This window comes from Silene latifolia, chromosome X (assembly GCF_048544455.1).
Source record: "Silene latifolia isolate original U9 population chromosome X, ASM4854445v1, whole genome shotgun sequence".
Lineage (NCBI taxonomy): Eukaryota > Viridiplantae > Streptophyta > Magnoliopsida > Caryophyllales > Caryophyllaceae > Silene > Silene latifolia.
In genome coordinates, this window is record NC_133537.1 from 14,324,069 (window position 1) to 14,348,481 (window position 24,413).

Sequence of the window (24,413 nt, forward strand, 5' to 3'; positions counted from 1 at the left end):
CTACCTCATCGCAAAGCATGCAAGACTCCCATTTACAGCCACGCACGACTCCAACAAGCGTCCTAACAATGATAACCATCTCCTATTACACAACTTATACTCAAAGAATCACTCATAAGAACACAAGGCATAAACTTACCTACATTACACATCGACGGTGGCATAGACGACCACCACTTCCGTCATCCTTTCTCGGCGAATCCCGTCATTCCCATGGTAGGTTTTAGGCTAATTTCACTAGAGTGTGAAGATATGGGGTGATAGGGGAGAGAGGTAGACTAGGGTTAGAGAAAGAGGAACTGTCGAAGAAATGAGAAAATGAAATGAATCTGGCGAACTTGCGTTTATATTAATGTGTCGACAACAGCCATACTCGGTCGAGTACAAGAGTACTCGGCCGAGTGGGCTCTACTCGGTCGAGTATCGGGGATACTCGGCCGAGTAGCCTCAGCTAGGTCGAGTAAGCAATCCTGTAAACCTCATGATACAAGTCTGATCCCTCACCCATTCATCCCTAAGGTCTGATTGGTCAACATTACCGGTCAACAATGTTCTTAAATATCCTGGGTGTTACAATTTCCCCGCCTCCAAATATTCCCATCTTAAGAAGGAGATATCAAATGTGGAGCAAAAGGATGATGAAACACTCTATGACTATTGGGAGCGTTTCAAGAAGTTATGTGAAAGTTGCCCATACCATGGGTATAGTGACCAAGATCTCATCCTTTATTTTGTTTGAGGACTATCGCCGGAAGATGCACGGATGGTACATGGTGCTAGTGGTGGAGGCATCATCAACAAAAATCCGGATGAAGCTAATGAATTGTTGAGTGAGCTTGCCGAAAGCACACGTCAATTTAGTGTGAGATCCAAAACAAGAAGGGTGAGCATGGCTAGTTCTAACCCTTCCTTGGAAAGTAAAGTTGAAGATTTAACTTCCTTATTGAGGGAGATGATCATGGGGAACAAGCAACAAGTGCACGCTTGTGGTATTTGTTCATCTAATGGGCATGTCACCCATCAATGCCCACAAATGCAAGAGGAGACCGAGGAGGTGAATGCCGCGGGTGCTTTTGGTCAACCTCAAAAGAGGTTTGAACCTTACTATAATCCTATGAGAAGAGACCATCCCGGTTTCCAATATGGGAATCCACAAGGCGGCTTGCAACCGCCAAGCCAACAAAATCAAGGCTCGTCATTTGGTCAACAAGGTCCATCTCAAAATTTTGGACAACAATTTGATCAATCTAAACCAAGGTTCATTCCAAGACCACAAGGTCCAAATTCATTCTCTTCTCAAGGTCAAACTTCCACTCCATCCATGTCCACGGAGGACATGATTCGGGCTCTTACTTCTAATATGGCTACTATGCAAGCTAATCAAGTGCAATTTCAACAAGAGACAAAGGCTAGCATTCAAAACTTAGAAAATCAATTTGGGCAAATGTCTAGTGCTCTTGAGAGACTTGAAGCTAGAGATTCCGGGAAATTGCCTTCCCAAACCATTCCTAATCCCAAGCCTAATGCAAGTGCCATGACTTTGAGGAGTGGGAAGGAGTTGCAAGGGTCAAAAGTAAAGATTAGTGAGATCATTGAGCAAGAGGAGGAGGAGTTGGTCATTGAGCCTAATATCGCCCCACCATTGGTTCAAAAGGAGGAAGTAACACCGGTTGTCACACCTACTTATGTGGATGCTCCACCATTTCCTGAGGCTCTCAAGAGGAAAAGCCGCCCTTCACAAGACAAAGATGTCTATGAGACCTTTCGCAAATGTGAGGTAAACATTCCTTTATTAGACTTATTGAAAAGTGTGTCTAGGTATGCTAAGTTTCTTAAAGAGTTGTGTACCATTAAAAGGAATCAAAAATTGAAGGGTGTCCAAAAAGTTAAAGTTAATGAACATGTGTCGGCCTTATTTCAACATAAGCTACCACCTAAGTGTAGTGATCCGGGTATGTTTACCGTACCTTGCACCTTAGGAGACACCACTATTCCCAATGCTATGCTTGACTTAGGTGCTTCAATTAATGTACTCCCTTATTCTTTGTACAAGTCTTTGAAATTGGGACCATTGGTTAAAACGGGGGTGGTGATTCAATTGGCCGACCGTTCAAATGCTTATCCTAAGGGGGTGGTTGAGGATGTACTTGTGATGGTGGATAAATTAATATTTCCCGCTGATTTTTATGTACTTGAAATGGAACATGATTCACAAGCGGCTCCTATTCTTTTAGGTAGGCCATTTTTGAGAACCGCAAGTACTAAAATTGATGTGTCTAATGGTTCTCTCACTATGGAGGCCGATGGTCAAGTGATTAAGTTTAATATCTATGATTCCATGAAGTATCCTCGTGATGACCATTCTTGTTTCATGATTGATGTTTTGGAGCCTTTAGTGCAGGATGTGTTCAATGTAGATGGAGGAGATGAATTGCTTGTAGCTATTGATAATAGTTTATCTTGTGATAATTTGGATTTCTCTCTATCTAATAATTTGAAGGAAGTTGTGGCTTTCTTAGCCAAGATTGAAACTTATCCCATTATACCTTCATTTTCTAAACCACTAACACTAACGTTGCCTCGTGAGAAATAGTTACCTTCAGTTCTGCAGGCACCCGTGGTAGAGTTGAAACCATTACCCGACCATTTGAAGTATGTTTTTCTAGGTGATGGAGAAACTTTACCGGTGATCATTTCTAACAAGCTCACCAAGGAGCAAGAGGTAAAGTTGGTGGAGGTTCTTAAAGAGAATAAGCTTGCAATTGGATGGACTATTGCCGACATTAAGGGTATTAGTCCAACCACTTGTATGCATCGCATATTCTTGGAAGAAGATGCCACGCCGGTGAGACAACCACAAAGGAGATTGAACCCACCTATGATGGAGGTGGTGAAGAAAGATATTCTTAAGCTTTTGCAAGTGGGTATGATCTACCCAATATCCGATAGCAAGTGGGTGAGCCCTACACAAGTGGTGCCTAAGAAGAGTGGAGTGACGGTTGTAGAAAATCAACATGGAGAGTTGGTTCCCACCCGAGTGCAAAATGGGTGGCGTGTTTGTATTGACTACCGTAGACTCAATGCGGTGACAAGGAAGGATCACTTTCCCCTACCTTTCATTGATCAAATGCTTGAGAGGCTTGCCGGTAAGCCTTATTATTGCTTTTTAGATGGTTATTCGGGGTATTTTCAAATTGCTATTGCGCCCGAGGATCAAGAAAAAACCACATTTACTTGCCCATTTGGCACCTTTGCGTATCGACGGATGCCATTTGGGTTATGTAATGCTCCCACGACTTTTCAAAGATGCATGGTTAGTATATTTTCTGAATATGTTGAGAATTTTATTGAAGTTTTCATGGATGACTTTACCATGCATGGCGATTCCTTTGATAGTTGTTTGTCCCATTTATCTCTTGTGCTTAAGAGATGCATTGACACTAACCTTGTCTTAAATTCTGAAAAATGCCATTTTATGGTGGAGCAAGGTATTGTTCTTGGGCATGTGGTTTCATCTAAAGGTATTGAGGTTGATAAAGCGAAAATTGATACTATTCAATCCCTTCCTTGTCCTACTAATGTTCGTGAAGTTTGCTCTTTCCTTGGTCATGCAGGTTTCTATAGAAGATTTATCAGAGACTTTTCCAAGGTAGCTTCACCATTGTGCAAATTATTGCAAAAGGAGGTGGAATTTGAGTTTGATTTGGCTTGCAAGGAGGCATTTGACAAGTTAAAAGAGAAGTTGACATCGGCCCCAATCATACAAGCTCCAAATTGGTCTCTTCCATTTGAGCTTATGTGTGATGCTAGTGATTACGCGATTGGTGCCGTCTTGGGTCAACGAGTTGGGAGAGTACCTCATGTGATCTATTATGCCTCTATGACTCTCAATGAGGCCCAAAGGAACTACTCTACTACCGAGAAGGAGATGTTGGCGGTAGTATTTGCTTTAGAGAAGTTCCGATCCTATTTACTTGGTACTAAGGTGGTGGTGTTCACCGATCATGCCGCTCTTAGGTACTTGATGACAAAGAAGGAGGCTAAGCCGAGACTTATCCGTTGGGTGTTGTTGCTAAGTGAATTTGACATTGAGGTTCGGGATACGAAAGGAGCCGAGAATGTGGTTGCGGACCACTTGAGTCGGCTATTGAATTTAGGAAGGGTTGAAGGGCCTATTCGTGGCACATTTCCCGATGAGACACTCTTTGCCCTTACTTCCGTTTCTCCTTGGTATGCTAATATTGTTAACTTTCTTGTCTCCAATGAATTTCCTACAAGTTTTTCAAAGTCCCAAAAGGACAAGATAAGGAGTGATGCCAAATACTATGTTTGGGACGATCCTTACTTATGGAAGCATTGCTCGGATCAAGTGGTGAGGAGGTGTGTTCCCGAAAATGAGATGAGTTCTATTCTCACTTTTTGTCATTCTTATGCTTGTGGAGGTCATTTTGGAGCTAGAAGGACCGCAAGGAAGGTGCTTGATTGTAGTTTCTATTGGCCAAGCTTATTTCGGGATGCCCATGGATTTGTCAAAACTTGTGACAATTGTCAACGAAGTGGTAACATTTCTCGTCGTAATGAGATGCCCCAAACCCCTATGCTTTATTGTGAAATTTTTGATGTGTGGGGTATAGATTTTATGGGTCCATTCCCCATGTCTCATGGTTTTTTATATATACTTCTCGCCGTTGATTATGTGTCGAAGTGGGTGGAAGCTAAACCCACTAGGACTAACGATGCTAAAGTTGTTGCAGATTTTATCAAGTCTAACATCTTTTCTAGGTTCGGAATTCCAAGAGCATTGATAAGCGATAGAGGCACTCACTTTTGTAATAGGACGGTAGAAGCACTTTTAAAGAAATATTGTGTCACTCACAAGGTATCTACCGCTTACCATCCTCAAACAAACGGTCAAGCCGAGGTGTCCAATAGAGAAGTGAAGTCCATCTTGAAAAAGACGGTGAATCCGAGTCGGAAAGATTGGAGCTTGAGGTTGGATGATGCATTGTGGGCCTATAGAACGACCTTTAAAACCCCGATTAGTATGTCACCATATCGGTTGGTGTTTGGTAAGTCTTGTCATCTCCCGGTCGAGCTTGAACACAAAGCTTTTTGGGCGGTAAAGACTTTGAATATGAGAATGGATGAATCGGGTGAGTATCAGAAATTGCAATTACAAGAGTTAGAGGAGATTTATGAAAATGCGGCGATTTTCAAGGAGCGAACAAAGGCATGACATGATAAGATGCTCGCTAGAAAGACGTTCACCGTTGGTCAAAAGGTTTTGCTCTACATATCTCGTCTTCGGTTATTTCCGGGTAAGCTAAGGTCAAGATGGGTTGGTCCATTTATTGTTACTCAAGTATTTCCACATGGAGCGGTGGAGATTCGTAGTCCGTCTACGGAGAAGATTTTCAAAGTAAATGGGCACCGTCTCAAACCATATTATGAAGGATTTCAACAAGAAGCGGTCGAGGGGATTGATCTTGTCGACCCAATTTATGACGATTGACCTTCTCATTTTCATGTCGAGCCATGACATTAACTAAGGCGCTTTTCGGGAGGCAACCCGATTTATTTCCGTTGTTATTTCATTTGAATTCTAGATAATTAGTTTAATTTAATCTAATATTTGCTTGTGTTTTGTAGGAATATATTAAAAAAATTAAAAAATTAAAAAAAATAAAAATAAAAAAAATAAAAAAAAATCACAAAACAGGACGCAATAAGGAACACGGAGGGAGAACGAGCAGCAACACGAGCAGCAACAACCAAACCCAGCCACTCCCCTCGGCAAAACGACAACACCAGCGGCACCATATACTGTTCCACCTGCCGCTCCTCTCGGCCAGAACGCAACCCCAGCGGGTCCCTATTCTGTTCCACCTACCACTTCCCTCGGCAACCACCAACACCAGCGGCAGTTTCTTCTGTTCTCCAGGCCGCGCCACTCAGGCCTTCAGCCGACCCCTGCGGTTCCTCGACACCAGGTACAAACCCGTCTTCCTCTTCAATTTTTCTTCTTCATTCGTCACAAAAAAAAAAAAAAACACAAATCTCCATTGCTTCAGTCGAAATTGCTTCCCCATACATTCAAATCACATTTACTTGTTCTTAAACTCCAATCCCTTATTCAAATTACCCTTTCTCTTTGTTCTTCATTCAAAATTTGTTGAAATATCGAGTTTTTGGAACCCTAGCAATTGGGGATTCGAAAATTTCGATTTGGGGCATTCATGGAAGTCGAATTGGGTTTAGTTTCTGCACAGGGTATAAACAATTCGATTTTGTTGCGAAATTTCGAATTTCTGGAACCCTAGCAGTAGGGATTTCGAAAATCTCGACCTGGGCATTCATTGAAGTTGATTTTGGGGTTAATTTCTGCAAAATTTTGATTATACACCATTTACATTTGTTGGAATTTTCAACTTTTTGAAGCCCTCACCATCGAGCATTCGAAATTTTCGGGTTTGGGGGTTATTTGAGTTGAAATTGGGTTTGATTTCTGCAATAAGGTATTTTCATCATCATTTCTCATTACAAAGAGGCAAATTTTTTATCTTTTGGTGAAAATTTTCATACTTTGTCTCTTCCTTTGAATTATTTGTTTGAATTTTCGTTCTAACTTTAATTTAAAGGCTTTATAATTGTTCAATTGAGTATTTGTTGGTGATTTATTGGAGCTTGGGATTGAAATTGTTGAGCTTGTTCATTGTTGAGGGAGATTTGGAGTTGTAAGAGAGCTTTGTTGTTGTTGTTGTATACTTGGAGGGTGTTCTTTGTTGAGCATTTTTGTCATTGTCGGAATGAGGACCACTAAGCGTCAAACCACACCCGCTACCACCTCAAAACAACCCACAAAAAAGCAAAAGTCTACCCACACCACGTCCAAAACACCCACCATTATTCCTAGAAAAATCCCCATTCCCAAACCCACTACTTTGACCGTTAAGCAAGGGGATATTTGGGATGATTTGCATGAGCGTCATATGGTGGAAACACGGTTTCTTTGTCCCACCACACTAGAGAAGTTGGGTATGCTTGACGTAGTGAAGTCTTTGTTGAAGAATGTTGGTTTGGAGGATTTCATGGGGAAGGGGGCTCACACTTATAGGAGATACACTTTAGAGTTCTTATCCACATTATCCTTGTCGGGAGCGTCCACTAAAACTCCTAAAATCACCTCCCATTTGAAAGGACAACCTCATTCTATGACTTATGCGGGGTTGAGAAAGGCTTTTGGCATTAAGGAGATGAGTAAGGTGAAATATGTGGGACTTGATAAGGACTCTAGTAGAACATGGTGGAAAGAGTTGACGGGGTTGGATACAAATGACAAGCAAGGAGAACTTAGCTCTTATATCAATCACCCATGCCTTCGAGTTGCTCACCGTTTGATAGCCAATACATTCCTTTGTAAGGGAGATCCCACCAAACTTCCTCGTGTTCAATTTGGTTATTTGTGGGCTATGACTCCGGAGGGCGTGGGTGTACCCGATTGGGTTGATCTCTTTGTACAATCTTGTTTGAAATTGGGTACGAAGTTTGGAGCTAAGATTGGTGGTGGGGGTTTGGTGACCTTGATAATGCAACATTTGAAGATAGGTGTGGATGAGGATGAGATACCATTGATGGATAGCTACCTTTTGAATGTCCTTTGTTTGATACAATCACATATGTTACGGCCACGTGCGGTAGAGGGTACATACTTTTGGTGTTAGGGTTATAAGAATGACATTTATTTGAAATTGCCTCGCCCGGTTGATGATCCCTTGACTTATGGAGAGGTGACGGAAGATTTCCATATTTGCGCCGACCCCGACCTTGACCCTTTAGATGATGGGGAGAGTGATGAGGATGATGAGGAGGATGAGGGTGATGGTGCTAGGAGTGGTATTGATGACACAACAAGCCGGCCCGTTACTACCACTCATGTGGCTACTTATGACCAAGTTTGGATGAAAGAAGTTGATGCTTGGAGGAAGAAAGTTGATGCTAAGCAATCTAAGACCAATGATAAGCTTGAGGCACTTACTAATGTGCTTTTGGAGACACGTGAGCTTGTTCGGTCTTTGGTTAGTGTTGTCAAGTTGGGTGAACATGCTACAACCCAAGATGTTAGGAAGGAGAGTCATGCCTCTAAGAGCGATGGTAACGGAGATTCCTCCGGTACTTAACTTGTGTTGGTATATATTTCTTTTATCTTTTCCATGTCTTACTTTTTGTTGTTCCTCACATTGGGGGCAATGTGAAGATTAAGCATGGGGGAGGGAACTCCATTTGTATTTACTTTCTTTTATTTTGCATTAAATTTAAAAAAAAACGAAAAAAAAAAACGAAAAAAGGAAAAAAAAAAAAAAAAAGAACCCGGCTAGGTGAAAACCCGAAAGGGCGCCTAGGCAAGATTGGTTATATGGCCGAGGACGGAGTGAAAACCCGAAAGGGCGCTCCGGGTAAAATGAAGAATTGAGATGCGTGCCATGAGAGTAGTGTAAGGAATAAAAGCTAGATTGAAAACTCGCAAGGGCGGGCGATCTAGGCAAAATGAGAGAGTAGGTATTAAAAAAAAAAATGTTACTTGGTTACTTGTTCTTTCATCTTTGAGGTGGTGACATAAGGAGGTTTGAAGGGTGGTTTGGGATAGGACATTTGAAGAAATAAGAGGGGATGGGTGGTGAAGTGTGATGGTTGGAACTACATTTTGTTTCACATTTTCATATTTTAAGATGTAGTTTGTTGTTGGATATTGTTGCTTAGTGGATGATTGGGTGACATGGTCATTATGTTGGAGTAGTAGTGGTTAGTTGTAGTGTTTGGAGTTGGAGCAAGCTACTCACGTTTCGCTTTGTAGACCTTGGTGTAGGTTATTTTTGACTTGTTCCTGAGTTTTACTCGAGGACGAGTAAAGGTCTAAGCGTGGGGGAGTTTGATTAGTCTAGTTTAGTATGGGTCAATAAGGTTATTTTGATGGTTAATTGATAGGTTGAGAAGCATTTTAGTGGATTTTGTTGCATATGTCTCTTATGTTGGGTTGGTTATGACTTGTGTGTTTTTATGGGATAATTGGATTGATTTATTGTTATGTATGGAGAGGGCTTCTTTAGAGGTTGGTATTGGGCAAAAGATGTCATGTGAGTGTGGATTTTAAAGCAAGTCAAAGCCCAAAGATTAAGGTCAAAGCAAGGAAGCATCACAAGGAAGTGCCACTCGAAGTGGCAAAATGCCACTTGGAGTGGCAAAACAAAGACTCTTGAACTTCTAGCCACTTAGAGTGGCAAAATGCCACTTGGAGTGGCTGAGCATTGGATTCCGCATTGTATTCCAACAAGTCCTTAATTCTCTTTTATTTTGGCAATTATGCTCATACTTTATGAGACTTTATGAGGATGCTCTTTGAAGACCTATATAAGGAGATGTTGTTGATCAATTTCATAGACTTTTACATACTTTCTCTACCTCTTTAATCATTAGAATACATAAACAATTTCCAATTTCAAGTTTGTTTTTATTATTTGTATGGAGGGCTAAGTTCTACATCTTGGAACAAGTTCTTGAAGCCAATTTAGTTATTGAATTGTAAGACTCTTATTCTATTTCTATTTCATTGTTTGAATATCAAGTTTAATTTGGATTATTGTTGATTTGTTTCTTATACATCTAGAATGATCAACTAGTTGTTATTATTTAATTAACCATTGCTAGATTAGGTGAATGAATCTTTTGTTTGTTTACCTATTCCGTTGTAGCAATTATAATTCATCAAGTAGTATGCTAATTCATCATTGTTGAGTTATGAATGATTAAACTTGTATGAATCAAAGTGGAGCATCGCTTGTATTCTTCATTCATTCATCTTTGCTAAATTTCATCGCTATATTCTACAATTTTGACACGATTAAGCGCTTGACTAAATTGACAACATTGTAAGGGTTATTTGTTTACGCTTGTAGCTAATAACTAAAATTATGTGGAATTAGAAGTCGACAACTTCATAGCAAAGTATTCAATAATGAAATAGATTAAAAGAGTCAATTATCAATTCATAACTAGTTGGTGGAAATTACTTGGTCCAAGAATTATTCTCATCATTTGTTTACATTTTCAATTACTTATATTGTTTTTACATTTTCATTGCCTTAGATTATTACTTTAGTAGACTTGAGTCAATCAACATTCAAAACCCCCCAATTGGTTACTTAACTTTGCACACATTTAATCAACATTAACACCTTCCTCGTGGGTTCGACCCCTACTTACACTAGCTACTAGTTTGAGTTTGTAGTGGATAAAAATACTAATTTGGAGACTCACGACAAGTCTAGCCAAACATTTTCTAAAATTTATTAATTTACTCATTCCAATATATACGTAACTTTCTACTTTTAATAATACTTTCCGTTACCACCCGTGCAGTGCACGGGTTCCAAAACTAGTTTGGTCTCTTTCGACCGACAAGTAGTCTCTCTTTACACGGTTTTTTTTTTTTCAAAATGGGGTTCAATAACAAACGAAATTGGGCGACTTTGAAACTAATTACCCAAAATGCGTCCACGTAGGCTTGGTTTTGGCGATACTAAGGTCGGGATTAAGGTCGTTTAGCGGGAGAGCGACTTGATGCCAAATCGCCGTGCTACTGAGCGACTTAGCAGAAAAAAATCCAAACCGCTGAGCGGCAGAGCGACTTAGCCAAAAAAAAAAATTACAGAAATACAGGGTGTAGTTGATGGGAATTGAACCCGCAATCTGAATCCATTCCCTTCACACCCCTAAGGCCCTAACCATAACACCCAGCATAATGTAATGACTCATTAGGGTGATTAAAATACATATTTAATGCTATGAGTATTGAATGCGTTTTGAGATTTTTAATTATCCTTACTACTAATATTATGTTTAAGTACTAGATTTTAACATGTAAATTTAAATTTGCTTGTGCTGGTGGTTAGCTTTAACAGAATAAGTGTTTGTTTTGTTGAAGATCATGCGTTCGATTCCGCTTAACAGTCATATTTTTTTTTTTTTTTTTTTTTTTTGTAAAGACCCAAATCGCAGTGGGGGAGGGCGATTTGAGCTAAAAAACGCTCACCCCCTAAGCGACTTGCCTTGAGGTAGTGTACTAAGGTTTGGGTGGACTTTAAGTGACACTTTGGGTAAGGTCGTTGAGGGGGAGAGCGACTTGAATACGTGCCTAGCTTCGGTCATGACGTGAACCCATTTTGGGTAAATACTTTCAAACCAACCCATTTTGTTAATTTGTTTGTGTTTGAGCCCCATTTTGGAAAAAAATTCATTTAGACGGGTATATCCGTCTAAAGTGTAGACGGGTCAAATATGTCACCACTTATTTGTCCCACTTGTTGTTTGTCTTATTATGAAAGTGGTGTGATATTTGACCCGTCTACAACTTTAGACGGATAGTGGTGTGTCCGTCTAAAGTGAGATTTTGTGTTCGATCGATAATCCGATTCAATCCAATTCGATCAGAGTCGATATTTGGTCCTTTTCATTGGGCCTTTTCATCTAAGTCGGACACATGTTTTTTTTTTTTTTTTTTTTTTTTTTTTTTTTTTTTAATAAAAATCCGGACGAATTTTTTTTCGTCCAAGTGAAGAAATTTTTCGTCTAGTCCTAGGTTCAGACGAAAAAGTTCTTTGTACAGACCCTTTTTCGACATACTTTTTTTAAAATTTTTTATTAATTTCCGTCTTAGGTTAGTTTTGGGCGCGGGAATCGATAATTGCTAATTCGTTCGTCAAACCATAAACTTGAAACGTAATTAAAACGTAAACATATTTCTTGAACATCGTTACTAGCTTGATCGTTGTTATCGTCATTATTCTATATGATTAAAACCGTTTAAATCGAAAATTACGTAAATTAAATTACGATATTATTCCCGAAAAACCGTCTTTTTTATTTTAAAAAGATTTTAAGGAGAGAGATAAGAGGGGAGTTAATGGGGGCAATGTTGAAAAATTGTATTAATAATCGTCTTAATCGACGATAATCCCTTAGTAAAAGTGTCAACGATATTTAACATGACCCATTGATGGAATCAAATTTTTTTTTTTTTTTTTGTGAAAGAATGGAATCAATTTTGTATAAGAACTACTTGTATATAAAATCAGCTCATCTTTTTTTTTTTTGGTCCTGATTTTCGTAGTACACATTTTACTCAACACAATACACTATTGACAATTTTACCCCTCTCATTTTCCCTCTCTAACCTCTCTATCATGTTTTCTCTCTACTGTTAAAACATCAATTCATCTCAAAATTCACAAGGCAACTACTTAAGCGGTTATCGACATCGAGATAAGGGATAGCCGGCTGCCGGATTGGTCGCCGCCGGTGGTTGTTCGTCGGGATAGTTTATGATGCGTCGTCATTGGTGCGTCGGGGTGATGCATCGGGATAGGGGAGATGCGTCGATGGTGGTCGGTGCTGACATGGTGGTGGTGCGGTGTTGATGACGTGGTTGTGGTGATTATGCGGCGGTAGTGATGGCGGGTGTGGGCGGCGGATGATGTACTACACAAAGTAATGTGAAGTTTTTGCTTAAATGGGGTTGAAACACAAACTATTTAACAAAATAGGGTCGATTTCAAACTATTTACCAAAAATGGGTCCACGTCATTATTTCTGATTTTTTTTTTTTTTTTAATGAATGTTAGTTTCTCGCTGTCTGGGACAACGAGATATTGCTTGCCATATGAAGGTGCTTGACAAGCAACTTTCGTCCTCGCCGTTCTCCTTGTTCCGACCACCAAATAACGAAATACCACCACCATTCTCTTCTTCCCACTTCCCTTATCATAAGAGCGTCTTTTGTTAAGTTATTAGTATAATGGTTTGCGTAAAAAACGACTCACAATATCACCCTCCACTATCGATTTCGGTTTCGCGGCAATCCATTTATATTCTCTTAATGATTATTTGTATCATCTGAATTCGTTTTTTAAGTAAGACCAGTATATATCCCACACCTCGTCACCTCATCCAACTTTAGCACGAAGCTTGAGGCAATTGGTAATGCAGTTGTCGGACTTGTCGCTGTATAAATGCACCATTGTTACACGAATACTTCTACTGTCTTCTAGGTAGTACGGTGTATTTCACACTTACATTAAGCACATTATTACCGAACTACTCACAAGTTTTATCAATTGATGATTATAAATCAAAACCCAGATTTGAATTACATAAAAAACGAGTTCATATGGTACAAATAATCATATTAAGACAAGATAAATGGATTGCCGCGAAATCGAAATCATTAGTGGAGGGTGATATTGCGGGTCGGTTTTTGCGCAAAACATTGAGCTAATAACTTAAACAAAGCTGTGAATATGATAAGGGAAGTGGGAAGAAGAGAATGGTGGTGGTATTTCGTTATTTGGTGGTCGGAGCAAGGAGAACGGCGAGGACGAAAGTATTCATATGGCAAGCAATATCTCGCTGTCCGGGACAGCGAGAAACTAACAGTTCATTAAAAAAAAAAAAAATCGGAAATAATGACGTGGACCCATTTTTGGTAAATAGTTTGAAATCGACCCTATTTTGTTAAATAGTTTGGGTTTCAACCCCATTTAAGCAAAAACTTCAAGTAATGTTGTTTTGCATTTGCCTGTGTACTGTGTACTATGTTTATTTTTTTTATTTTTTATTTTTTTTTAGTTTGTAATTAATAAGTAATACGGAGTATAAGATTAACGGATTAATTACCTGTTCGTCACTTAAATAATCGTTCATAATTGAAGAGTTTAATGTTGTTGAAGATGGTTAAGGTTTCAATACTAGAGAGAAGAAGAGAGAATTAGGTTTACTGTATTTTTTTTGTGAAGGGCAAACAAATGGAAAGTATGGTGTAAAAAGTACTATAATAAGTAAAATACGTACTGCGAAAATAAATTGCGTTTTTTTTTTCTTTGTCAAAAAAAAAAAAGAATAGAGTGAAAACACAAAACCGTAGTTTAATACTTTCCCGCAAAACATCCGAGTCGCTCCCGCTTCAGCCTTCAAGGTACTTCTTAGTTCTTCCTCATTTTTCTCTCTCCATTTTTTTTTTTAAAATCTCCCCTGAATTTGAATTTGTGATACACAAAAACTCGGGAGAGACGGTCTCTCAATATCGTCACATGATGGGGTGAGGGACCACTGATTTTTTTTCCCTATTATGTCTCCCACTAAATTAGTGGAAGACGGTCTCTCATGAGACCTACTGTTTGTGATATGAGTTAGTTGCATAATAGTTACTGCGTTTCAATTTCGCGTTAATCATGGCATTACTTAATGAATTATCATGAATTTATTGATTTTATATGGGACAAGCATTGTTACAAATGTATTTGTGCTGTAAAATTATCGGATGCAAACCCTTATTACAAAATAATTACCCTATTCTATTGACCATCCATTTCTTTTAAAATCAACGTTGATTTATCAGTAAGTCTTGTCTGTGACGGTCACAATTTATGTCATAACTTGTGTTTTTTATTTAGGGGAAGTGAAACAATGCGGAATGTCAATTTCCCTTTTTGTTGCGAAATTGTTCATTTGATTGAATTAATAACCCCACTGAGGCCATTCTGTCTATGATGGACGACAGGTTTATACTTGTTTATTGATTTGTTTGTTGTACTTGCATGTCAGTAATTTACGCGCTCAATGATGCCTTTAAGGTCATGAACAAGGAGGAATAGTGAGGGGAAATGGAGGTTTGACATTGAAAGCGATTATCAAATCGTTAACAACATGGTATGATTACTATTTTACTATTAAGCACTGTTTATTCTCATATGTTTGGTGGCTTTGCCTTATACCTGCATTTTGTCAATTAGTTAGCACCGTGCTTTTGAAACTGTGACTAGTTTGCATTGTGTTATTGAAACTGTGATATTAGGCTATTTCTGTGTGTTGATGACCACAGATCTCGAAAGAATGTGATTGAATTCAATGGGGGTTATAAATGTGTGATGTTATCAGCTCTTTTTTGACGTAGGGGTCGACGATTTAAGTATTGTACAACTAAGCTAGCTTATCAGACCTCATAAAGAGTTGCATAACTTGCATTCAAAAATATTTACTCCCCCCGTCTCAGTCATTTATTTACTTTTGATTAGAATACCCCTCACAAAGAATAAAAAAAAGTAAACAAATGATTGGGATGGATGAAGTATGTTTTAATCGTGGGCTGAGCAAATTTGTGACAATGTTTGAGGCGATGGTTAAATCTAGCCTTCCTTTGGTTTATTGGTTTATAAGTTGACAATTTACCATCACCACATCCATGGAAAACCTCTAATATGCCTTGCGAATATTTTTACTTGTTTTTGAAATCCTGCATTATCAAGTAGGGTTCGATTGTGTATTACAGGTTTCTAAATCGCTTTCTTGAAACCACTTGAGTGACTGTCAGAATGGCCGTTGTCAAGACCAACACAAACAAAATACATGAAGCAATGAGCACTATAGTGTCGTATTGGTGCCTGTTTTAGGCGTACAGTAGTTTCTTGAGCACCCTAAACCGTACCATGAGGATATCAATTATGGAGTGGTGAACCAGTTAGCCACCATGATGTTTACTATTGGACCAATTACCATCACCAACTATATGAAAGACCTTTAGGATCCTTCCGAAAATTTTAAATGGGTTCTTCCCTAAGACGAAGTCTTGAGGGTTTATTATAACCTTATAAACCGTCTTTACGAGACCACTAGAGACGACTGTTTCAAAATGAGCTAAGCTTCTCAAGATCAACTCAGATGCCCTAGGACTCTACTATAGTGTTTTATAGATTTTAACATTTTAGCTGGTTAGGAGTGTACCAAACCCTTGCCATGGGATCTGTCGACTATGGAGTGATGATCCATTTTAATATTTATTGCTAGACCAACTACCATCAGTCCATCACCATATCTATGAAAGATTCATAATTCTTTCGGAAGATTTCCGTTTGATTCTAACAGTATACCTCCTTAAGTAGTCACAAATGTGTATTAAAGCCTTGGAAATTGCCATCCCTGGACCACCCTGGGAGATTGTGCCATGATGAGGTCACAATGTCAAGAATAACTCAAAACCACCTAGGATTACTATGATTTCATATGGGTGGCTGCCTATTTAGCCGTCTATCACTGTCTCGACCGACCTAACACTTACCACAAGGGATATTAAAGATGGAGTTATGAAATGTTTATTATTGTAAATTACCATCGCCTCATCCTGGAAGTCTGGAACAACCCTTATGATGCTTGCGGAAAATATTCATTCGGTTCTAAAACTGTCCCCCTAGAAACAATCCGAGCCTGTGTAACAGCCTCCACAATTTCCTTTCCTAGACGAGCTGAGACAACAATTTGACAATGAGCTCCCATTGTGAGCACCAACTCTTAGACACCTTAAGACCACAATAATCTCGCATGGGTGCCAGAGTGAGTCATCTGTTAGTCTCGGCATACATAACCCTTACCATGCTCAATGTCACTGTCCGGTAGGTAATGTGTCCGGACCATCACACTCGGCTTATGTAACCCTTAACCATGCTCTAGCGATTGTAGGATTCGCTCATAGGGGTGCATTTTTATATCTTCCAAGGATTGAAATTGAGATGAAGGGCAATTATTATGTCATTCATTATTTTTTGGGAGCATGTCCTAAAACTACCCAATTTTCAACTACCCTTTTGTTAAGAGAAATAGTAGTATTCATATCAACTTTGCCTAAATCATTTCTTTACCTTTGCCCAAGGAGGGTGGAAGAAACAACTATAACTATTGCTCTTGTGTTGAGTGACAAGGGACTAAATGTAATTTTATGTAAAAGGATGACTCTTTGTCTAAAATAAAAGGGTAAACAAATGACTAAAACACAAGAAATAGTAGGTAAACGAAAAAGCGTGACACAAAATAGTATAGGCCAACTTCAATTGTATTTTTGGGATTCTAGCAGGTTACGAACTCGGAAGCAGATGGCAGCTATATTTTTTTTCCTGGTAGTTTGCCTCTGTGTTTTTGATTTCTTTCCCTGTCATCTGATTTGACATTCATTTGGTTCATGGTCCTGCTTTTTTTAAAACAAACATCTACAAATAGGAAACAACCACTCTGTGTTGCTAACACAAGGGTAACGCTGTATACATCCGACCCCCTTACTTCGCAATTTGTGGGAGCCATGAAGGCACTTGGGTAATGCTGTATCTACAAATAGGAAAAACAGGATGTTGATAATAGATTGATATAGATAGGAGTATCTCATACACTCAGAATTGCCCTTTTTGGCCCTGTGTTTTTCACTTACACAAACTAACTGAAAAGTATTAGTAACAATGAGTAGCAATCACTTAATTTCTAAGCTAAGAAAACATAAAGGCTGAACATAACAACAAAGAAGAGTAATAGACTAAAGGTGTCTATCTTGTAGGTGAACCATTGCCAAAGGATAGTCAGTTGCCCCATCTTTGAATCTGTGCTCGATTCAAAGTAACATGATCTTGATACTGTCGACGATTTTCAACCGTGCGATATAGAGACTTGAATCCTGTTGATCTCATCCTTCCCATTGCACCATTTTTTGCGCCTTTTGCTTCCACTAAACTCTGTCATGTTTGTAGCTTCAGATCTTTGAAGGAAAAAGTGGATGAAGAGGTAGTAGAGGGTTTCTGAGTTACTCTATTAAGTAATGATGCTGTAAAGTAAGCTGAATGAAATGTGATGAGACCTTAGGTTTGGTGGGAGAGGAATGGAACCCGGATCTCCCCCAGCATATTCTTTCTGCTTTCCTGTCTTCTTTTCACTGTTCATATTTATGCTACATCAGCTGGCTACTCCTTTTATTCTTCTTCTTTTTAAATAAGAAATTATTGGATCCGCTCTTACGTTTTATGAAGTAAAATATAATGAATGTAGAGGGGAGGAAAAACGAATTACCCCTCCAAAGATTCGGAGGGAAAACTCATTCCTCCAATTCACCCTCTCCTTACGTTCCCTTCCCTGCTCCCTCTTTTCACCCTTTTTGTATCCAAAAACGCTCTAATTTTTGTAGGAAAAATAATACGGAATATGCTAGAAAGTGTAAGAATTACATTATTATGTTTGTAGTAAAAAAATACTTTAATACTCCTTTTGCTAATAATACTCCTACTATATATTTACAAAATATTTTCTCTTAAAAGAGAGAGATTTAAAAAGTAAAGAAGTTTTTCCTCCACTTAGAGATATACATTAAAGAAATTGTTATTTGTATGTGTAATGTGTTAACATGTTTATGAGATGAGGTGCATGTATACACTGCACATGACCACACACTAATAGCAGTTTGTGATTGGTCTATAACTCTATAATCCTTTACGAGTATATGAATTATGCACCTAGTGTGAGGCTGTATATGGATACCCTCGAGTTTTTGTAAGAGCTTTCCAAGTTTGGAAACAGCTCCAACTTCATCTTAGTTAATGGGTTTCCTATTTTCATTTTTTTTGTTTCTGTTTTGAGATCTTTGGGTTTTCGTATCTTGAAGTAAGCGAGACTATAAGTATTCTAATCATATTAATTACGGAGTATTAAATCCTGATATTTTCTAGAATTAATTTTTAAAAATAGTTGGTGTTTTATTGGGATCTTTGTGTTTTCGTATCTTGCAGATTTCAACTAGCTAGGTAAAGTCATAGTCATGTGGGCTGGAGAATCCCGTCGGAAACATATTTGCCCTTGGGGCTCCCTTTACACACACCAAAAAAATATTAATTTAGATGAATTCGTTAACTCGTAAGTGTACGACTCCGTTTGCTTTACATTTATCTTCCTATGTGACTTTTTTTTCAAAATTTAATCATAAATATGATAAAAGGAATAATATTATTTGTAAAAGGTATAGTCAAAGTATTGACTTGGAGAGTGGCGTTACGTTATACGAATGTTAAATGTGACAAATATTGAGTCCAACATAGGTCTCTAAAAGTAAAAAATTATCATTTCTCATATGTAAAAATCTAAAATTTTACAAAAGAAGTGGTCAGCAGTTTTAACTGGTGAACCTGAGGGGGACCAATATAAAAATTTCCTTTATTATTTGTTAATACTCCTGTCAAGGACAAACCTACTGAGTGGCCAATATCATAGTAACATTATCCAAACTGATTATTATGATGCTACTCCTAATTATGTATTTTTTTCACTCCTGCCAAAAAATAAATTCCATTTGATTAATGAATTAGAGGGATGAAACTAAAGAGATGATTCCTTTAACCTCTTCTGCCACTGTTGCTGCTTATCCATCCACTGTGAGCTACCTTAATCCAGTTCAAGGCCTTGAAAGATGCTCATCAATGGTGGAACTCAAGCAATTACACTCTCAAATCATCAAACTTGGCCTCTCATCCGACAACGATGTGATGGGCAGAGCTATTAAGTTCTGTGCGCTGTCAAATTCTGGTGATTTATGGTATGCACACCGAATTTTTGAAAAAATGACTGAACCAGATGCTTTCCTGTACAACACTCTTATCAGGGGTTACTTGCAGTGTAATTTGGTTACTGAATGCATTCAGTTATACCTGAGAATGTTGGATGACTGTGTTGTTCCGAATAACTTCACTTTTCCTCCTCTGATTCGAGCGTGTAGTGCCGATAATGGAGTTGAAGAAGGGAAGCAAATTCATGGACATGTTGTTAAGTTGGGGTTTTTGGAGGACAGGTTTTCGCAGAACAATCTGATTTATATGTATATGAAGTTTGAATCTTTGGAGGATGCCCGAAGAGTCTTTGACAAGATGAAGGAAAAAGATGTTGTCTCTTGGACTACTTTAATTAGTGGTTATTCACAATTGGGTCTTCTAAATGAGGCTTATGAAGTATTTAGGGTAATGCCGCAGAGAAGTTCTGCTGCTTGGAATGCAATTATCGCGTCCTTCGTGCAGCATAACCACTTCCACCAGGCATTTTCGTTGTTTAATGAAATGAGGTCTGAGAATGTCGAGTTGGATAGGTACGTCATAGCCAGCATGCTATCCGCTTGTACGAGATTAGGCGCCTTGGAGCAGGGAGAGTGGATACATGGATACATGAACCGGAATGGGATAGAGATGGACACAAAACTTGCAACAACAATTATCGACATGTATTGCAAGTGTGGCCATTTAGAAAAGGCTTTAGAAGTATTTAATCGGTGTTCTTGTAAAGGATTATCGACATGGAATTGTATGATTGGTGGACTAGCAATGCATGGGAGAGGAGAAGCTGCCGTAGAGCTTTTCAAGGCTATGGAATTAGAGAGGATTACTCCTGATCACATCACATTCTTGAATTTATTAAGTGCATGTGCACACTCTGGGTTGGTTGAGACAGGTCGAGAGTACTTCAAGTATATGACCGAAGTTTATGGATTAGAACCAAGAACGGAGCATTTTGGGTGTATGGTTGATTTGTTAGGTAGAGCAGGTTTGGTTGAAGACGCGAGAAAGCTTGTCGAGGAGATGCCCATGGATGTAGATTCCGGGATATTGGGTGCTCTAGTCGGAGCTTGTAAGATCCATAAAAATATCGAGGTAGGAGAAGAAATGGGCAAGCGATTAATCGAATTAGATCCAAATAATAGTGGCCGATATGTGTTACTGGCAAACCTCTATGCCTCAGCCGGTAGATGGGATGATGTTGCCAACGTGAGGAGGCTGATGAATGATAAGGGTGTGAAGAAAGTTCCTGGTTTGTCGGTCATTGAAATGGAAGGGCGCATCGCAGAATTTATTGCAGGAGGCCGGACTCATCCCGACAGCAAGAAAATATATGCAAAGCTTGAAGAAATGTTGGAAAGAATCAGAGGTCTTGGTTATGTACCTGAGACCGAGGGGGTGCTACACGAGATTGAGGAGGAGGAAAAGGAGAACCCTTTGAATTATCATAGTGAAAAGCTTGCAATTGCATTCGGTTTACTGAAAACTAAAGCAGGAGAGACCATCAGAATCTCCAAGAATCTGAGAGTTTGTAGAGATTGCCACCAAGCTAGTAAATTCATCTCCAAGGCGTTTAATCGCGAAATAATTGTTAGAGATAGGAACCGTTTCCATCATTTTATAGACGGAGAATGCTCTTGTAAAGATTTTTGGTGAAAGTTAGAGACGATCTTATTTGAAGGAAGAGTTTTACGGTCACATGTTTTATCAATTTTCCACCTTACATGAGTTACACCCGTCTCGGTTAATTGTTTTACTTTTTTTTTTGTTTCTTTACGAGAGATACCCTAATCAGGTGAGAAATAATTCGAGAAAACTGAGTATATCTTTATATTAGTCGTGACATACGAAGTATCAAAGCTCTAACATCGCAAGAAAACAGAGTATTGTATTTGTGAATTCTCAGAAGTCAGATCTAACAAATGTGAACTAATCTAACTATCTAACTAATGAACGAGACGGAGGGAGTATCTGAAATCCCTGACAAAAACCTAATTAACTTCCTACTGATAAAGTGATAATGTGGTCTGCACAAGGTTATGCACAAAACTTAATCAAGAAACTCGAAAATTAATTCCGTAATTAATTCCTAATCGGCTGTCGTAACTCAAGCTTGAGAAAATCATAGTTGTCATCTTCCTGTTCAACCATCTCCCCTTGTTCAATGTCATCAACATGTTGTTGTACTTTTTCCGGTGCATAATCCAGGGTCAACTCCAAGCAGACGCGCTTAGTACTACTGCTCAATTTCTTGAGCACCGGTGTAATGACATCGTTCTTGCGCTTCTTTATCTGCTTCTTGATGTTACTGTCTTCTTCAGTGGTGACGCTGCTGCTAGTGTTAGTAGAAAAAGCAGGGATACGCGATCTGTGACAGCGCATGTGACCGCCAAGAGCCTGTCCGGTACCAAACTCAACTCCGCAAGTAGAACATTGGAAAGTCTTGGGCTTCACAGGTTCGCCGGAGGACGCATCACTCCCGTCGTCTACTGTGGACTTAGGCTTCACGTGACTAGCACGGTGTCCCCCTAACGCTTGGAATGACTTAAACGTCCTCCCACATGTCCTACATGGGTACTTACATTCCACGTCATCGTCTTCACCAGACACGACTTCTTGCTTAGCTATTGCTGCTGCTGCGATTGCGGCTGCCTTTGTTGCCAACAGCATTAAGCAGTTCTCCCTAGCAAATTTCTCGAGGCCATCACCTGCGCCTCTATTAATATTATCGCTATTATTACTATTACTGTTACTATTTGCCATATGAAAGGATTTTAGGAAGAGTACTTATAAGAAAGAAAATAAAGATTTGAAATTTTGGAAGAGAGAGAGAAGAAAGAATGGATGTGGGAAGGTGAAGGTATGTATGTATGTATGTATATATAGTTGTACGTACGGTATGAAGTGTGAAGCAAGCTGAATAAACCGACTTAAAAGTTGTATGACTGTGTTTTGGACTTGGGGGATAAGCTAACTTTTCACTAGTATCTTCCTACGCGGTTAACCTAAATCACTTCTCCAATTACAAGTGGCCAATGACCAATGTGTCAAGCTAGCTAAGCCCAGCTCAGCACATGGCGCCAGTTTTTGCCCGTCATTGGCCCAGCCCGTGCCATTGTGTTGAGTGTTGGTTGACCTTGTTAAAAAAATTACATGGGCTTGGGCCCAGCCCACCTTAGCCATACCGTAACTAAGCAGTGCTCGGGTCCAGTTTTACCCGCCGTAGGCCGGCCCGACCTGGCACTACCTTCCCCCGGGTCCTACTATATTCAGTTTTTGGTAGTCACTTCAAAAACTTTAACCATAAATCAGGGCAAAGTCAGGATTTTTGTTTGGGGTAGCGAAGATCCTAAGACTATGCTTATTTGAAAATTTGAAAATTGAAAAAAAAAAGTCCATATAAAAATTCAAGTTACAAATTCACAACCAACATCAAATGGACGCTTTGTAATGACTTGGAATTTTCATTGTATAATTCAACTTATCGATATTTTATTTTTCGAAAATATTTTTTTTTTTTTTTTTTTTTTTTGCATTCTACGTAATGACTTATATATTTTCTTATCCTAACGAATTTCCTTTAATTTTTTTTGTACATAATTTTGATCCGTACTTTTATACTCTGTCATTGACAAAAAAAATTAAAATTAACCATTATAATTGAACATCAATAGTAGAGCAAAAATAAATTCTTAATACCCAAAGATAATGAATATTAACATTGAAAACTCGTAAAAAAAAAACTAAAATTGATTAAATGGAAAAAAAAAGTTAGTTTAGTGTTTTAAATAACTATCGTAATAATAAGTTTAATGAATTTCTTCGGGATTCCCTTCATGCAAAAAAAATTTAATATGACAACTAGTTTTTATCCCCGTGAAAATTACGGGTTCGTTTAAGATTAATTATATAAGTTTATGCATAAACATGACCTCATTAGTTTGTAACTTGTTGACATCTCTCGTGTATTGCATACACTGGTTCGCAAAAATATTGCATACGAATTATACTTCAAGTATTTTGTGAGAAGCAAAACAACTTCATATTCAAGTTTATATAAATTAAGATATTATACGGGTAATTAGATATACTTAGAAACGGGTAAATCGAATCTGATCAGATCTGGCCAGGTCGTGTGTCACATTTTTGAGTTAGTTCTCGTCAAGTGGAGTCACTTCGAGTTTCGGGTTTGTTTTGGGTTTGTTGATCGGGTCATTTTCAAGTCAATGATTAATAGAAGAAAAAGTCATTTAAGATAGGTTAATTTTGATAATTGATTCTTTATTTTAACGTAAATAATATTAAGTGTGTTTTCTAGACCTGGCAAAAATATAACGAACCCGAAAAATTGATCAAAAATACCTGAATCGACATCTGATCGTACATCCGAAAGGTATAACTGAACTTCACCCCGAAACCTGAATCGACCTGAATTGATTCGAAATCGAACCGAAATTGTAATATCCGAAATAGACCCAAGATCGAATGAACCTGAACCACCGTTTCAACCTGAATTGTTTTAATCCGAACCGATATATACCTGAACCGATTTCAACCCGTACATTTTTTTTTTTTTTTGATTAGGTAAGAAAACTAGATTGATCCTCTAGGGTAGGACCAACCTATCTCATCCTTTCGAATGAGGGAGGTAAGTTGAAGCCACCGGCTATCAAACCACCTCGAAAGAGTTGGACATGAATGTCCAATAGAGGCCATGAAGTCAGCAACCTTGTTGGCTTCACGAAAGCAATGTTTAATTATCACTTCATCGAAAAAATGAAGGTCTAATTTCACATCCTTGATATTACTAGAAATTTCCCAAGGAATTTGCCAAGTACCTCGAATCGAGTTAATAACACATAAATTATCACCATCCACAATTAACTTTGAAATTCCTAAGTATTTAGCTGCTAAAATACCTTCTTTTAAAGCGAGAGCTTCCGCAACAAGGATACTATTAGATCC

At 38.6% G+C, this 24,413-nt stretch overlaps 2 protein-coding genes and 1 non-coding gene across 3 annotated transcripts; 1 reads left to right on the forward strand and 2 right to left on the reverse strand.

The window, feature by feature from the left end:
- Positions 1 to 598: 598 nt before the first annotated feature.
- On the reverse strand, positions 599 to 705 carry LOC141625029 (small nucleolar RNA R71). The gene has a single exon (XR_012534829.1). It is a non-coding gene; the product is annotated as a small nucleolar RNA R71 (small nucleolar RNA).
- Positions 706 to 13,985: 13,280 nt separating this feature from the next.
- On the forward strand, positions 13,986 to 21,146 carry LOC141622975 (pentatricopeptide repeat-containing protein At5g66520-like). The gene is made up of 3 exons (XM_074439010.1): positions 13,986 to 14,023; positions 14,653 to 14,757; positions 18,642 to 21,146. Exon 3 carries the CDS (start codon positions 19,233 to 19,235, stop codon positions 21,102 to 21,104), a length of 1,872 nt encoding a protein of 623 aa, XP_074295111.1. The 5' UTR covers positions 13,986 to 14,023; positions 14,653 to 14,757; positions 18,642 to 19,232; the 3' UTR covers positions 21,105 to 21,146.
- A 291-nt stretch (positions 21,147 to 21,437) lies between these two features.
- LOC141621238 (uncharacterized) lies at positions 21,438 to 22,273 on the reverse strand. Its single transcript, XM_074437887.1, has one exon. It carries the CDS (start codon positions 22,209 to 22,211, stop codon positions 21,531 to 21,533), a length of 681 nt encoding a protein of 226 aa, XP_074293988.1. The 5' UTR covers positions 22,212 to 22,273; the 3' UTR covers positions 21,438 to 21,530.
- Positions 22,274 to 24,413: the final 2,140 nt, after the last annotated feature.

Bases quoted from the DNA above. Each gene is read 5' to 3' on its own strand.
- LOC141621238 (XM_074437887.1), bottom strand. From the start codon at position 22,211: ATGGCAAATAGTAACAGTAATAGTAATAATAGCGATAATATTAATAGA.
- LOC141622975 (XM_074439010.1), top strand. From the start codon at position 19,233: ATGATTCCTTTAACCTCTTCTGCCACTGTTGCTGCTTATCCATCCACT.